The 16,053-nt window shown below is 42.9% G+C and overlaps 1 protein-coding gene across 2 annotated transcripts in view; it reads left to right on the plus strand.

Annotated features, from left to right (window-relative positions):
• The window catches only part of RYK (receptor like tyrosine kinase), a 139,938-nt gene that overhangs the window by 79,406 nt on the left and 44,479 nt on the right, over positions 1-16,053 (plus strand). For both annotated transcript variants that reach the window (XM_075861198.1, XM_075861199.1), the window contains one exon: positions 2,436-2,522. In XM_075861198.1, the coding sequence (XP_075717313.1) occupies positions 2,436-2,522 (87 nt within the window). The remainder of the gene's footprint in view (positions 1-2,435; positions 2,523-16,053) is intronic.

Raw genomic sequence — 16,053 nt, forward strand, 5'->3', positions numbered from 1 at the left:
ATTTGTCCTTTTAGATCTAAGATTCTGTTGGATTACTTTACTTATCTCCAGAGCTCCATTTTCTATTCCCATTAGACCTACAGTTAAATAAGTCTTACTTACCCATTGAACTCTTTCATAATTCAGAATAATTCTGTATGCAGTAAAGTCCCGAGCTCCCACTAGTGGTGGCAGCATGCAGGCAGAATTTTATCATTTAAAGGTATTTCCAGTTTAGAAAACCCATTTTCTTATATACTATTAGGGAAGTTAATAGAGGGGGAGGGGTACACTGTACGGGATCCTCATCTCTTGGCCATAGAAGAGAGCGGTTATATAGAGCTTCTCTCGCTCTGCAGGATCTGTCCTGTATTACACAGACATCCCATTGATATGAATGGTACGCTGTGCAATGCTTCATTTTCCCTGTGGTGGCGCTGCAGGAAAATTTAACACTTACTACTTGGTTTCCGCACAGACTACAGCTGATCACTGGGGGTTCCCAGGAGGGGGACACTATGTAATGTGCTTATTCTCAAGGGACCGTTCTAACAAGCAGGCATTGTCCGGAGCGGAGAAACCCTTAAAGGATTTGTCTCACGAACACAACCCCTTTTTAAATAGAAGCTGGTGCGGCAGTCTGTTGTCATCACTGGTGGAAGAGGTGTCTGGCTATACAATTCCCCTGCATGCTTACATGGACAGACGGCGTCTGGCAGAGTGGGAGCCACTCACTGAGCGACTCCCAGAACCGGCTTATAGAGGCGGGGGGCCAAGCTGGGCTGCACCAGAAGTCCATATGCCCTAATGGATAGATATATATTATATATGTGTTTTCGATCTTAAACCTCCTTTGATAATTGGCATGTTTAATCCAGCGTGTGCATGGTGTTATTGACCAAGCTCTGCTGGGCAGACTTACCTGCTCCTCTTCCTATAGATGTGTATGGATAAATCTGTTAATCGCGGTGAGATCTTCATCTTACTGCTGGATTTCCCAGCTCCTACCTTCTATTTACGATGAGTGTTATCCCCAAAAAAATCATCTGACTTTCTGGGCAATAAAATAATTTCTTGTCATCAGTCATAGACACAAAGGATGTGCTGACACTGAACCCGTCAGTCCCGCTGACCTGATGGATTCAGGTCTCAGCGCAAGATACAAACCATTTCAAAGGTGTAAATAGCCTTTAAGTCATACTGAGGAATTCATTGCGTAAAGTTGACATCTGTTATAATAAGTTCTGTATAAGTAATTCATGGTATCTGCGGAATAATCTAGTTTACTTTACTATACATCATTTATCAACTGTGATGTTTAAGTAAGACCGAGTCTCAGCTTGTTCTCGGTGAGTCTGCTTACGCATGAACCTGAGTGAATGTCATCCTAATGTTCTTTTAGGTTTGTTTTTTTGCGTGCGGAGCTGTTTTACAGCAGCATTTAAAGCAAAGTTCTGGGGCATCTTGCTTTTTCTATAACGAAGTGATGGCATATTGCTAGGATGTGTGATTACTTTGGGATTGGTAGTCCAGCTGATGGGAACTCTTCCGATCCAGTGTGTTCCCTGCACAGCCGATGGCCAGGTACACCACCGTACAGGAAAATCTTTGAACAGCCCATAAACACGAAGGATCTGTTCACACAGGGCGGATACGCTGCGTAAAAGCAATCGGCGTATCTGCCCTGGTCGGCGCAGGGAATTATGGCCCAAAAAAAACGCATCAAATTGTGGTGCAGTGTTTCGCCTCTAATGTCCGCTGCGAAAAACTGCACGTAAAAAAAACTTAAAACTTTCATACTTACCAGTAGCCATGGTGATGCAGCCCTCTGCCGGCCTCCTGGAATGATGTGTTCTCCCATGTGACCGCTGCAGCCTGTGATTGGCTGCAGCGGTCACATGGGCGGATTATGCTGTGAATTTTCAGTGTTGAAATCTGTTGCGGGGAATCCACAGTATCTATGCTACGTGTGAACTCAGCCTAAAGCTGCGCTGCGGCCACTTTATTTTCCAGTTGAGGTCTGGCTGCCGGGAGCGCTACCAATCTGATCAGGAGAGCTGTCGGTAAACCTTTGTTGCTGCCACCTTGGGATGTTTTTGGTGAGGCACGTGTATTGTTCTACAGGTATAGGTGTGATTGTGCACACTTTTAGCTCTTGATGATGGGTTGTAGTGGAATTGGTTGTCTAAATTAAAATTAATTTCCTTAGTGTGATAATATCACCGTGCTAATTTTACATGAAACTTTCTCTTATTTCTATGAAAATAAATAACCTGTTTGGAGTAACCAGGCAGCTAGACGTGGTGTGGTTTTTTGTTGTTTTTTTTTTGTTTTTTTAGGGAGGATGTTTAATTGGTTCTGTCTATAGTGGGATTCCAAGTATTTCTAGGTTTGTGTAATGATAAATTTCCACTATAATGTTATCATTTTATTTATTTTCTGATTTGTCTATGCAGGGACATTTGGTCGAATATTCCACGGTATTTTGGTGGATGACAAGGATCCCAGTAAAGAGAAGGCCGTGTTTGTAAAAACTGTGAAAGGTGAGTTGTTTGCTTCATGCTGGTCACTGGATAATTCTCATACATGGGTAGATATTTCAGCTCTGCTCATATTTGATGTAGCGTAAGTGGATTTTTCAGCCTATCCGAAGCTTCTTGATTTTGAGAAGAGAACACCGAACTATACAAACGGATGTATTACCATATTTATATTTCCACTGGTTTCAATGGTTTATACTCTATGCATAAAGTACAGTGCATGAATTATTTAGAACGGCTGACGAAGATGGACAGATTTGCTGCTTTTGTTTGCATTAAGAAGGTTTGGTAAATTCAACAAGACAAGGGAAATACAATAATAAAGGGAATGTGTCATCGGAAAGTGACCTATTGTTTAGATCAAGTTTTTATGTTCAATATATTTGTAAAAATATTTTGTGAGGTGTTTTGTTTGTTTTTTATTTTTGTTTTTTTTTAATTTTCCATGCTGTCTATTTTAAAATAATAATGAAATCTTGCAGTTTTTTTTTTCCTGGCCACGGAGCCTCACAATAGAATTCCACTTCCTATTTTGTAGAGGTCACTTCTCATCTCCTTATCACAGGCAGGATTACAATGAAAGGTAAGGCTTTGTTCACATCTGCGCTAGGGCTCCGCTCCGACGTTCCGTCTCAGCTTCCCGTCGGAACGGAGCCCTGACCGACACAAACGGAACCCATAAGTTTTCGTTTCCATCACCATTGATTTCTAAGGTGACGGACCCGGTGCCAATGGTTTCCGTTTGTCTCCGTCGTGCAAGGGTTCCGTCGTTTTGACGGAATGAATAGCGTAGTCGACTACGGTATTGATTCCTTCAAAAAGACAGAACCCTTGCACGACGGAGACAAACGGAAACCATTGGCACCGGATCTGTCACTATTGAAGTCAACGGTGATGGAAACGAAAACCTATGGGTTCCGTTTGTGTCTGCCAGGGTCCCGTTCCGACGGAACGGGACCCTGGCGCAGATGTGAACGAAGTCTTGGAGAAAACAAGTTTGTTTGTAGTCTGCAACCATAGAGCGAGGGAGAGACAGGTCTCCATAGAATCTGTATACACAAAATGGAAGGAAATTTCTCAAGATTATTTGCTAAGTTGCCTCATTATTGTTATTTTAGATGCATTGGAACAATAAAAAAATATTTTATACAATCGTTCCTGATCACACAGTCATATGGAGTTAGCAATTTATCAATTGGATATAATGTCTTTTTTTTTTTTAATATTCGCGTTTCTGAAGACTTTCGAGTTAAGTTCAGCCAAAATGTTAGAAAAACTTTGTACAACTCTTGTCTTAAAAAGCCTGCTGAGTGCACAGGCTAATCCAACCTCTGTAAACATATCATTTACTTGAAAACAAGCCCGAGGCATCATTTTCTCCTGACATATTTACTTTTCCTTGGTTTCTTCGCTTTGAATGAACTAATAAGAATACTCTACGGTTGTTTTGGCAGTGGGGACGGAGCCAATGTTTTCATTGCTGGAACTATGAAAAGCTGAAGGTCTCGGGCCTGGATTGTGTCACTGTGTGAGCATGACATGACATGGCTTTGCTTGGCATAGACCACTGAAGTGCTGGACAGTAATACTGATGGGGAAATGGATTTCAGGAGTTATTTTTGAAAAGAGATTTTTTTTAATTTTCGCAGTTCCGCTTTCACATCAGGTTTTTGAACTGTATTCACCGCAGAGATCAAGCCAAATCGCCCACATGTCTTCAGACTCCATTGAAGCCTTTTTACTGCTCTAACCACGTTTTCTCACATATCATCATTTTAATAAGCCAGGGCATTGACCTCATAATGCAGCATGCTTGGACAGCCTTAGTAAAAGTCCCCTGTGCATCTGAAGTGATTGGTATTCTAAGGAGATATTCCAACATTGAAAAATCTTGATGACCCAACATTGTTCATTATCCTTATAAGATCAAACTTTCACTGTTGCCACCTTACAATGAATCTGACTTCAGATTATACCTACTCTGTAAATCAACCATTGACATTTTTCTATGCCCCAATATAAAAAATGCAGAAATACGGCCACTGAGCCATTACAATGGATTTTAACCTCTGGTTATGTAGAGGTCACTTTTCTGCAGTCCTCCCCATCAACACAGGCAGGATTACATTGAACAAGAGCTTATTTTTCACATAGCTTTTTTTTTGCCGATTCCGACTTTATCAGCATCGGAGTCGGTGTGGAAACAGGCTCTATTTTGCCTCCCATTGTTTTTAATGCTATAGTTCATATGGTGCTGATTTTTTCAGTTTGCTGAATCTAAACCAGCGCACACAAAAAAAAAAAAAGCCTACTGATCTACAATGCATTCGGAAAGTCTTCAGACCCTTTACATTTTTTCACATTTTATGTTGAGGCCCTGTGCTAAAATGGGGGGGAAATATTTCCCCCATCATTCTGCACTCCATACCCCATAATGACAAAGTGAAAACAGAATGTTGGAAGTCTTTGCTAATTTATTGAAAGAAAAACTAAAATTATTGCATTGACATAAGTATTCAGACCCTTTACTCAGGGCTTAGTTAACCAAGTCGTCTTTGGTATGATGCCACCTGGATTTTGGGGTTTTCTGCCATTCTGCTCTGCAGATCCTCTCGAGCTTTGTCAGGTTAGATGGAGACCATCAGTGGACAGCCATTTTCAGGTCCCTCCAGAGATGTTCGATTGGGTTCAAGTCATGGCTCTGGCTGAGCCACTCAAAGACATTCATAGAGTTGTTCCTAAGCCTCTCCTGTGTTGTCTTGGCTGTGTGTTTAGGGTCATTGTCTTGTTGGAAGGTGAAGATTCAGCCCAGTCTGAGGTCCAGAGCACTCCGGGTCAGGTTTTCATTAAGAATATTGGTTTGTTCCATTCATCTTTCCCCCAACCCTGACCAGCCTCCCTGTCCCAGCCGCTGCAAAACACCCCCACAGCATGATGCTGCCACCACCGTGCTTCACTGTAGGGATGGTATTGAGCAGGTGATGAGCAGTTTCCTCGAGGCGTAACGCTTACAATTGAGGCCAAAAAGTTCAATCTTTTTTTTTTTTAATCAGACCACAGAATCTTGTTTCTCAGTATGAGAGTCTGTTTTTTTTTTTCAAACACCAGGCGAGCTGTCGTGTCTTTTACTGAGGAGAGGCTTCTTTCCGGCCACTCTGATATAAAGCTCAGATTGGTAGAGTGCTGCAGTGATGGTTGACCTTCTGGAAGTTTCTCCCATCTGCACACAGGATCTTTGGAGCTCAGCCAGAGTGACCATTAGGTTCATGGTCACCTGTTTTACAAAGACCATTCTCCCCTGATTACTTAGTTTGGTGGGGCGGCCAGCTCTAGGAAGAGTCCTGGTTGTTCCAAACTTCTATTTAAGAATTATGGAGGTCACTGTGCTCTTGGGAACTTTCAGTGCAGCAGAAATATTTTTATACCCTTCTTAAAGGGAATGTGTTGCCAGAAAAACATGGTTTTTTTTAAAAAAATTAAACATTTAGTGTGTGGGTGATTAAACATTGTTCAAATTTTTTTTATTTTTTTGCACGAGTCCATGTAATATTATAAATTATTTCTAATTTATAATACTACCCATTTTTGGTCACTAGATGGAGCTGTTCCCAAAATTGCAGCATTGCAACATTGGGTTAAAAGCCCTCGCTCTAGTGAGCTCTCAGCATCCCCCCCTCCTTTATCCTGGCTAGTGCCGGGATAAACGAGGGGTTTGAACGATGTAACCTCCTACACTGTGTGTCGCCATTTTTTGAGCTAACCCACAGTGTAGTAGGTTTACATACAGTAGTAAACACACACAAACACGAACATACATTGAAATCTCTTACCTGCTCCTGCCGCCGCGGCTCCCTCCGGCCCGTCCGCTCCGTTTGCTGCCGCTGGTGCAAGTGCACAAATCCGGAAGCCGCGACCGGAAGTAGTAATATTACTGTCCGGCCGCGACTTCCGGTCCACAGGAAAATGGCGCCGGACGGCGCCAATTTCGAATAGGACTGTGTGGGAGCGGCGCATGCGCAGTTCCCACACAGACGCCGTACACTGCAGTCAATGGGACGGGAGCCGTTCGCAGTCCCTATGGGACTGTGGCTGCTGTATTCCATGTCTGTATGTGTCGTTAATCGACACACACAGAAATGGAACAAAAAATGGCAGCCCCCATAGGGAAGAAAAAGTGTAAAAATAAGAAAAAGTAAAACACAAACACACGAATATAAACGTTTTTAATAAAGCACTAACATCTTTAACATATAAAAAAATAATTTGTGATGACACTGTTCCTTTAAGATCGGTGCCTCCACACAATGCTGTCTCTGAGCTCTACAGGTCGTTCTTTCCTCCTCATGGCTTGATTTTGCTCTGATATACATTGTCAGCTGTGAGACCTTTTTATATAGACAGGTTGGTTTTTCCAAATCAAGTCCAATCAAATGAATTTACCACAGGAGGACTCCAATCCAGTTGTAGAAACAATTTAAAGATGATCTAGAGTAATGAGAGGCCCCAAGAGCTAAATTTCAAGTGTCATAGAAAAGGGTCTGAATAGTTATGACCATGTGAGATTTGAGTTTTTAATTTTTAATACATTTTTACAAAAATGTCTAATGTTTTAGCACAAGGACTCAACATAACAAAATGTTGAATAAATGAAAGGATCTAAAGAGGTTCCAAATGAACTGTATCTAGGTGCAGTCTCTGCCCAAAAATTCCCATTGAAATCATTTGGGAGCTGGAAAAAGCATCGATCAATGCTCTGTTTTGTAAGATGGCGAGCAGATTTTACTGTTCAAAGTCAAAAATCTCCAGTGGGCTGTCTTTCTTAAATTTTCAAAACCGAGCTGATTTTGGAGGCCGATTCATTATCTGGTTTTTCATCTCTTAACTTAATACCATGTCCGGTCCACACAGTTTTTTTTTATACGCTGATTCCTCCACGTCAGAATCCGCATGGGAAGACGTGTTGCTTTTGACTCTCTCTCAACACTGATTTTCCAGCTCGCTACAATGAATTTGGCGGCGTTTAAAAAAAAAAAAACAAAAACGCGAGCTAACCTATATGGACGTGGATTATGAGCCACAAATTCCCATTAAAGCAATGAGAAGCTGAAAAAGACCGCACTAACTAGCTTGGGCGCTGTTTTTATTTCCAATATAATCTTGAGCTTAAAAATCGAACTAAAATCAGCCTGGAAAAAAGGCTGATTTTGGGGTCCGATTCAGCAGCTTTTTCTTCAGCTCCAACTAAATGCTGTGTGAAAATACCCTTGTAAAGCTAGAAGCAGATAACACGCCATTGAATATATGTGATGGATACTTTGTGTAGTATTGCGATTTTGCGATAAAAAAACAAAAAAGTTCTTCCATTTTCTGATGTGAGGCACGTGGTGTGATGATGAATTGTGCCTCACATTAATAGTAATTAACCCCATTATTTGTCTGTCATAATGGGTTAATGTGAGGTACATGATGGGGTTAATTACTATTAATGTGAGGCACATGGAGGTTAACCCCTTAGTGACCACCAATACGCCTTTTTACGTCGGTCACTAATGGGCTTTAGGCTAGGCTGACGCCTTTTCACGTCAGCCTAGTCTAAGTCCTGCACGGGTCTCCCGTGCAGGCAGGAGCCGGGGCTCTGCTGTCTGATGACAGCTGAGCTCCTGCTCCAACGCCCGCGATCAAAGTTTACTTCGATCGCGGCCGTTTAACCCGTTAAATGCCGCCGTCAATAGCGACCGCGGCATTTAACTTTGTTTACAGAGGGAGTGCGCTCCCTCTGTCACCCATTGCGGGTCTCCGATGCAATCGCGGGTCTCCGATGGGGTGTCATGGCAGCCGGGGGCCTGATAAAAGCCCCCAGGTCTGCCCTGGACATATGCCTGTTAGGACGCGCCCAAGGCACGTCCTAACAGATTGCCTGTCAGATTTACACTGACAGGCAATAATGCTCTGGTATACGAAGTATACCAGAGCATTATAGCAGCGATCGGATGATCGCACAGTAAAGTCCCCTAGTGGGACTAATAAAATAAGTCATCAAAGTGAAATAAAGATTATTAATAAAAAGTACAGTAAAAAAATCCATTTTTTTTCCATAAAAAGTGGTTTTATTTAGTAAAAGTGTAAAAAAAGTACACATATGTGGTATCGCCGCGACCGTAATGACTCCATTAATAAAGTTAATATGTCATTTAAACCGCAAAGTGAACACCGTAAAAAAAACGGAAAAAACCATGGCGAAATTGCAATTTTTTTCTATTGCCCCCCCCCCCCCCCAAAAAGTCATAATAAAAATGAATCCAGTCCCATGAACTCCAAAACAGTACCATTCAAAACGACGTCTTGTCCCGCAGAAAACAAGCCCAAAAAAATCACTACATTGATGGAAAAATAAAAAAATTACGGCTCTTGGAAAGCGACGATGCAAAAACAAATAATTTTAGTTCAAAAGTGTTTTTATTGTGCAAAAGTCGTAAAACATAAAAAAAACCTCTACATATGTGGTATCGCCGTAATCGTACCGACCCATAGAATAAAGGTAACGTGTTAATTACGTCGCATAGTGAACGGCGTCAATTTAAAAACGCATAGAACAATGGCGGAATTTCAGTTTTTTTTTATAATCCCCCCCCCCCCCAAAAAAAAGGTTAATAAAAGTTAATATATAAATTATATGTACCCAAAAATGGTGCTATTAGCACAACTAATCCCGCAAAAAACAAGTCCTCATACAGCTATGTAGACGAAAAAATAAAAAAGTTATAGCTCTTTGAATGCGTCTATAGAAAAACGAATAAAATAGCTTGGTCATTAGGGCTTAAAATGGGCTGGTCACTAAGGGGTTAAATTCATCGCAGCTCGTGCCTCACATTAATAAGTGAAAAGTTTTTATTTTATTTTACAGCGTACACATTATATATTGCGCAAAAAAATTGTTGTGCAGGTTATTAAGGCTGCGCCAATACCGAATATGTATGTTTTATGTATTGAGACTTACTTTAATGTATGTTGTATAAAAAAAGTGTGTATTTATTTAAATGTAATATTACTTTCTTTTTAAGCTTTAATGTACTGGCATATATCAGAGATATGCCAGTACATTCGCCTGTGTACTGATAGGTGATGCGGCCGGCGCTGTACTATTGAGCGCAGGCACTGAAGACCGCACACAGCCGCAGCCCCACTCTCATACATTCATGTGTTACTATTCTTAGCTGTGCGGCCACACAGCTTAATATCAAAATACATGAAACCGTATCGAACCGTTTGGGGATGCACAGTCTCGAAAAACAGTATCGAAGTTTCGATGCATCGTGCATCCCTAATTGCAGCTGTGCTCAATTGTTTAGGTAAATTTCTAATTTGCACCCTGATTATCCTATATTTTGTCATATCTGTATAGTGACCTTGGATTCCTGCCATATGTCCAGTTTGAAGGTACTTAAGCTTTTAAAGGGATTACTTTATGTGCACTTCTCTCACATCATTAGCCAAATCATGCTTGCTGCAAACTAGAGCAACAGTGCATGTAGCTGCCCAACCTAAAAGAATAAAATATCCTACGTTTGCCCCATGAACAGATGATTCGCTACAGGTATAGACGGTGCATGTTGTAGAAGTCTCTGTAGCCTGAGCTGCGGTAAGGGCACCGGGAATATGATTTACATACAGCCTTCTTTCTCTAGTTTTGAAAATGTTGATGTTGGCTCAAAAAATACAGATTGTGTGTTGAGACATGCAGGCTACCGATACGTCTATTATGTGGCTCATTCAGCTACCTCCTGGCATGAACTGTAGATTGAAGTTCCACAAACAGTGTAGCTTCAGTATATTCTATGCCCAGTTTACTTAAATCCACATTACTAGACTGTGCCAAGAGATAAAATGTTTTTGTCATGCAGAAGCCTGGCAGGTAAGGCGCAGGATTTATATAATAAAACACTCCTAAAAGGCAGGATTTCACTAGTTATCCTTACTATACAGGTACGGGAGAGGGTATTTATAAATCATATTGGTGAGGTTAAGGTCTCTGCTGCCAATATTGGTGCTGCCTATAATGTGTTGGGTTTAATTTTTCATGTTTTGATTTCTGATGGTTGCTTGGATGTGACCTTTAAAATAAAGCTTTCTTGGTAATATTATAGGGAGACCGAGCACCAAGGGTATAGCCCCCTGTCACTAGGAGGCGACACTATGTAGGAAAGCGGTTGGGGGTTGGTGATCCAAAACAGGCATTTTCAAGGCATATGGCCTGTTCAGATGAAGACTATCTCCTCAAACTTCAGAGAACTAAAAGCTGTATGGGAGACATTCATAAGAGCTTCGCCCATCATAAAAGTGACACACGTAAGAATTTTATCGGACAACATAACAGCAGTGTCCTTGCTTTGCCATCAGTGGGGAACAAGACACATCTTCAGGCCCTTGCTGCACAAATTTTCAATTGGGCAGAAGAAAATATCCTATCTCCGCAGTTCACCTCAAAGGCTCAGAGAACCTGTCCGCAGACTTCCTAAGTCGGGAAGAAGTAAACCCAGGAGAATGGTCCCTGAACAGGAAATTTTTCTGTCCTTAACCCGAAGGTGGGGTTATCCACAAATAGACCTATTTGCCACAAGGAAAAACTCCCAGGTAGAGACATTCTTCTCCTCAAATCTCAAAGACAACCCATTGGGGGTAGATGCATTATCCCATCCCTGGGATATTGATCTGGCCTATGCCTTTCCTCCGTTTCCTCTAATACCAGTGGTATTAAGAAAAATCCAGGAAGATATGACCAAGCTTATCATCATTCTTCCCTATTGGCCAAAAAGAAGCCAAAAAGAAGCTGGTTTCAAATCCAAAAGTACCTAGCATTGGAAGACCCTATCATGCTCCCAGTCAAGAAGAATCTTCTCTCCCAGGGTCCCTTATTCTTTCAGGGAATAAAAACTCTGACGTTGTCAGCATGGATCCTGAAAGGCAGATCTTGAAAAACCACGGTCTGTCAGACAAGGTAATTTCAACTATCTAAGACATAATGATGTTACCTCAAAAAATTTGGAAGAAATTCTGTTCCTGGTATGGAGAACTGGGACCAGACCCCTTTCTTCCCAACATCGCGAAAATCCTAGATTTCCTGCAATCCGGATTCAAAAAAAGGGCTTAGCCCTAGTACCTTTTAAGGGTATGTTCACACACACTAATTACGTCCGTAATTGCCGGACGTATTTCGCCCGCAAGTACCGTAACGAACACACTGCAGGGAGCCGGGCTCCTAGCTTCATACTTGTGTACGATGCTAGGAGTCCCTGCCTCGCTGCAGGACAACTGTCCCGTACTGAAAACATGATTACAGTATGGGACAGTTGTCCTGCAGCGAGGCAGGGACTCCTAGCATCGTACATAAGTATGATGCTAGGAGCCCGGCTCCCTGCACTGTGTTCGGTCCGGTACTTGCGGCCGAAATACGTCCGTCAATTACGGACGTAATTAGTGTGTGTGCACATACCCTAAAAGTGCAGATCTCCGCCTTAAGTAATTTTTTTCAATACTCCTTTAGCTGAACATCGGTGGATCAGAAGATTCACTCAAGCAGTTTCTAAATTGAAACCTTCCCTAAAGAAATCAGTACCTACCTGGGATCTAAATATAGTGCTAACGGCTCTTTGCTGTTCCCCTCCTTTGAGCCGCTCTACACGATTAATATGCATTTTTTAACTCTAAAAGCTGCATTTCTAGTTGCTATTACATCAGCAAGAAGGATTGGAGAAATCCAATCTGTCGGTCATAGAACCCTACTTAAAAGTACAAGAAAACAAGATCATTCTAAAGCTAGATCCTTCCTTTATTCCGAAAGTATCTACTGCCTTCCATAGGGAGCAAGAAATAAGTCTACCTTCCTTTTTGTCCAGATTCTAAAGACCAACAAGAAGAAAAATTCCGTTGCTTGGGTGTCAGGCGAACAATTCTCCAGTATCTGGATAGAACCTATTTGTCCTGTATGGGGGAAGGCATAGAGGAAAGAGCCTCAAAAGGCCCTCTAGCGAGATGGGTAAAAACTACCATACAAGAAACCTACAAGTCCCAAGGACTATGTGCCCCACAAGGCATTAAAGCCCATTCAACGAGGGCAGTTTCGGCATACTGGGCAGAAAGCAGAGAAGCCTCTATGGACCAAATCTGCAGAGCTGCCACCTGGTCAAGCCATCATGCGTTTTGCAAACATTATAGATGTTCTGTCCGATACGGATTTAAGTTTTGGACGGAAAGTCCTCCAATCCGTAGTCCCGCCCTGAGCATTATAATCTGGTATTGCTCCTGTGGTGCTGTCATGAGGGATGTACTAGAAAGTAGGAATTAGACCTACCGGTAATTGTATTTCCAGGAATCCATCATGACCGCACCCTTACATTCCCTCCCTTATTGAAATTCTGATTTGTGCAAGTAACATGTCAGTTATTATCCCTAGAAATAAAATAGGGTTGCATCCATCCTGGTGTAGTAATTGAAAAACACTGGCAAGTGGGTGGTGGGAGGGGCCTTTTAACCTCTGTCTTCCTGTCCCTATAGAGGTCAATGGGGCAACCTCCTTTGGTGCTGTCATGATGGATTCCTGGAAATACAATTACCGGTAGGTCTAATTCCTACTTTCCTCAGGCCCTAGTGGACATTTTCGGACTATCCCAGTCCATGATTCAGTCTTTGGAGCGTTTGCCTTCCCAAATTTTGGCAGAGCTGAGGGGCCTTCCTTCCCCTCCTTTGGACAATGCTCAGTCTACCTCTTTTGTTAGATCCCATAAGAGGTGTAGAAGTGCCAGACAGGTCCCGTTCTTCATCAGACTCTTTCCAGGCCTCTACCATTCGAGTTTTCAATGGTGATGTTACTTCCGATATGGATCTGTTTCTTTCTTCTTTGTATCCTCTGATTCAGAGTCCGAAAAGGGAATTGCAATTGACACCTGCCATGCAGGCAATAATATGTTCTGTCAGAGGTACCCTAACATCGCCAGCTGCGTCAAGCTGTTTTCCAAACCAAAATCGAATTTGAGGAGATTCTATCCAAGGAGAGGAAACCTCCTGACAGACGTCTTGTTTCCTTTTCAGGAGGACTTAATCTCAGAATGGTCTGTTTCTCTTTCTGTGAATCCGTTTATCTCAAGTCTATCAAGGACCACTACCATCCCACTGTCCGATGCCACTTCACTCAGTGACCCCTATTGACAAATAGTTGGATTCCCAATGGTCTGCTTTGCACCCGGCTTTTGCATTTGCCAAAGTGAGTAAGGCTTGTTCGGTGTGGGAGGAAGCTGCTGCACCAGTGTATCCTGGCAGGAGCGTCGCGACAGAACTTAGCCGAGTTGGCTCTCAGGTGATCCCGCACTTCAATAATTTTGAGGCTTCATTTGAGTCAGCCCACTGTAATTCCCAGGCATCAGTTAATTGAAATTCCATTCAGTGCAATATTTGGCTGAAATCTTGGGTGGCCGATCTGGCTTCCAAGAGGGCCCTGTTTGGCCTTCTCTTTTTGGTGGCAGGATTTTTATGGTTTAACGTCAGGGTGACATTATTTCTGACGCTACTGGCGGCATTAAGAGCTCTTTTGCTTCAGAATCGCCCTCGCCATATCCAGCCTTTTCTCAGGTGTATTTGTTCTTTTCCCACTATTTCCTCTTTCAGACCACTTTCTTTCAGATCAGACAGGACAACAAGCCGTTCCAATGATTCTAGACGTCCATCTTTTAAGCCTAGACCTACTTGATGTCCGAGAGAGGGGTGGGGGACTTTTTGCCTTTCAAGGAAACATGACTTGCTCATGGGGACAATGCCTAGTTTAAGGAGGTGGTGTAGACCGGATACAAGATAGCGATCTTAAAGCTTCCTCCTAAAGGGTATTTTTCTGTTGGTTCTGCATTGTCTAGGATCAGGTTTCTGCTTTTTCTCAGACCGTTGTTTTTTTTTTCCTGCTCCTATGGAAAGTTATGGTTTCAGTTCCAATCTCCAAAAGGGACAGATCTCTTCGTCCAAAACAGGACTTGGACTTGCGGAAGCCGAACAGGTTTGTTCACGTTAGGTTTCACATAGAATCCTTCAGGTCAGTAGTAGCATCACTGGAACAGGGGGGATTCTTCTATTCCATAGACATTTGTGATTTCAAATCTCCATATGCCCATCGCATATTCCTTCGTTTCGCTGTGGGTTCACTACCTTTCCAATTTGTCGCCCTCCCTTTTGGGTTCACCACATCTCCTCGTATCTTCACCTCTTTTAGGAGTTGCAATGGTGGGAGACCTCATTGGCCATCACGATGGGTCGGTCTTTTCCTTCCCTCCAGTGGCTGGTGGTCTAAACGGATGCCAGTCTGTCTAGGTGGGGTGCATTTTGGTCTCTACTGGTTCAGAGCACTTACAGATCAAGGAGATGGCATTACAGATCTACCTTCTAGAATTGAGGGCAATTTTCCTAGCCCTATCCTAGTAGATCCTTCTTCCAAAGGGTCAGCCGGTTAGGATCCAGACAAACTACAAGGCGGTTGCTTATCTGAATCACCAGGGTGGCAGGACGTGGTAGTCCTCTCAAATCCTGTTGAGGGGAGAGCAGCGTATTCAGTACTGTGATCAGTTCACAAACCAGGAATAGACAATTGGGCTGCAGATTTTCGCAGCCAAGGGACTAAATCCAGGAGAGTGGTCCCTTTACCCAGAAGTATTCAATAAACTGTGCAAGAGGTAGGGCTGCTCTTTGCATCCCATCTCAACTGCAAGATTCTGAGCTATGTGGTCAGGGCACCATTGCGGTCGATGCTCTGGTTACTCATGGAAATCGTTCTTTCTCCTGTAGCTCTTCCCTCCACTTTCAGTCTTGCCCAGAGTACTCAAGAGACTCGAGGGACGGTGTTCCAGCGATTCCGGTGTCACCGGACAGGGCCCCGCCGGGCCTTGTAGTCAGACCTAATAAATCTTCTCGCGCTTCCGTCTTGGCGCTTTTCCTACCCGACCTCCTTTCCCAACTCCGCTTTTCCACCCCAGCTGTACCTCAGATGCGTTTACGGCAAGGCTGCTGAAGCAGAGGTTCTGAGGGCCCAGGATCTCTCGGAGCCGCCTGTTCAGACGATGTTGAAGGCCAGAAAACCTCAATTAGACTTCCACAAACGATGGTACACTTTGGCTATTTTCTGCTGATGTGAACAAAATAATTTCCATCCTATGAAATGTTTCCCACCTAGAATTCCTGCAATCCGTCTTTGAGGGACTTGGCGTGACATTTTTGCATGGGGTGGCTCATGTGGTTCCTTTTTTCAGACATCTCTTTGACCTTTGGGATATTCATTTTGTCCTCCGGGCTCTTCAGATGATGCCTTTCGAGCCTTTGAGAGAAATCTCATTTGTTCTCAATCAGGCGGGTTTTGGAACTGTTCAGTCCTTTCTACCGAAGGTAGTATCTTTTTATATCAATGAAGTGATTGTTCTCACATCTTTGTGCCCCTGCCCATCTCATGTGAGGAAGCCGGCTATGCGTTGTCTTGAATTGGCAAGAGCAGTTTGAGCCAGCCTTG

Source organism: Rhinoderma darwinii, chromosome 4 (genome assembly GCF_050947455.1).
Source record: "Rhinoderma darwinii isolate aRhiDar2 chromosome 4, aRhiDar2.hap1, whole genome shotgun sequence".
Classification (NCBI taxonomy): Eukaryota; Metazoa; Chordata; class Amphibia; order Anura; family Rhinodermatidae; genus Rhinoderma; species Rhinoderma darwinii.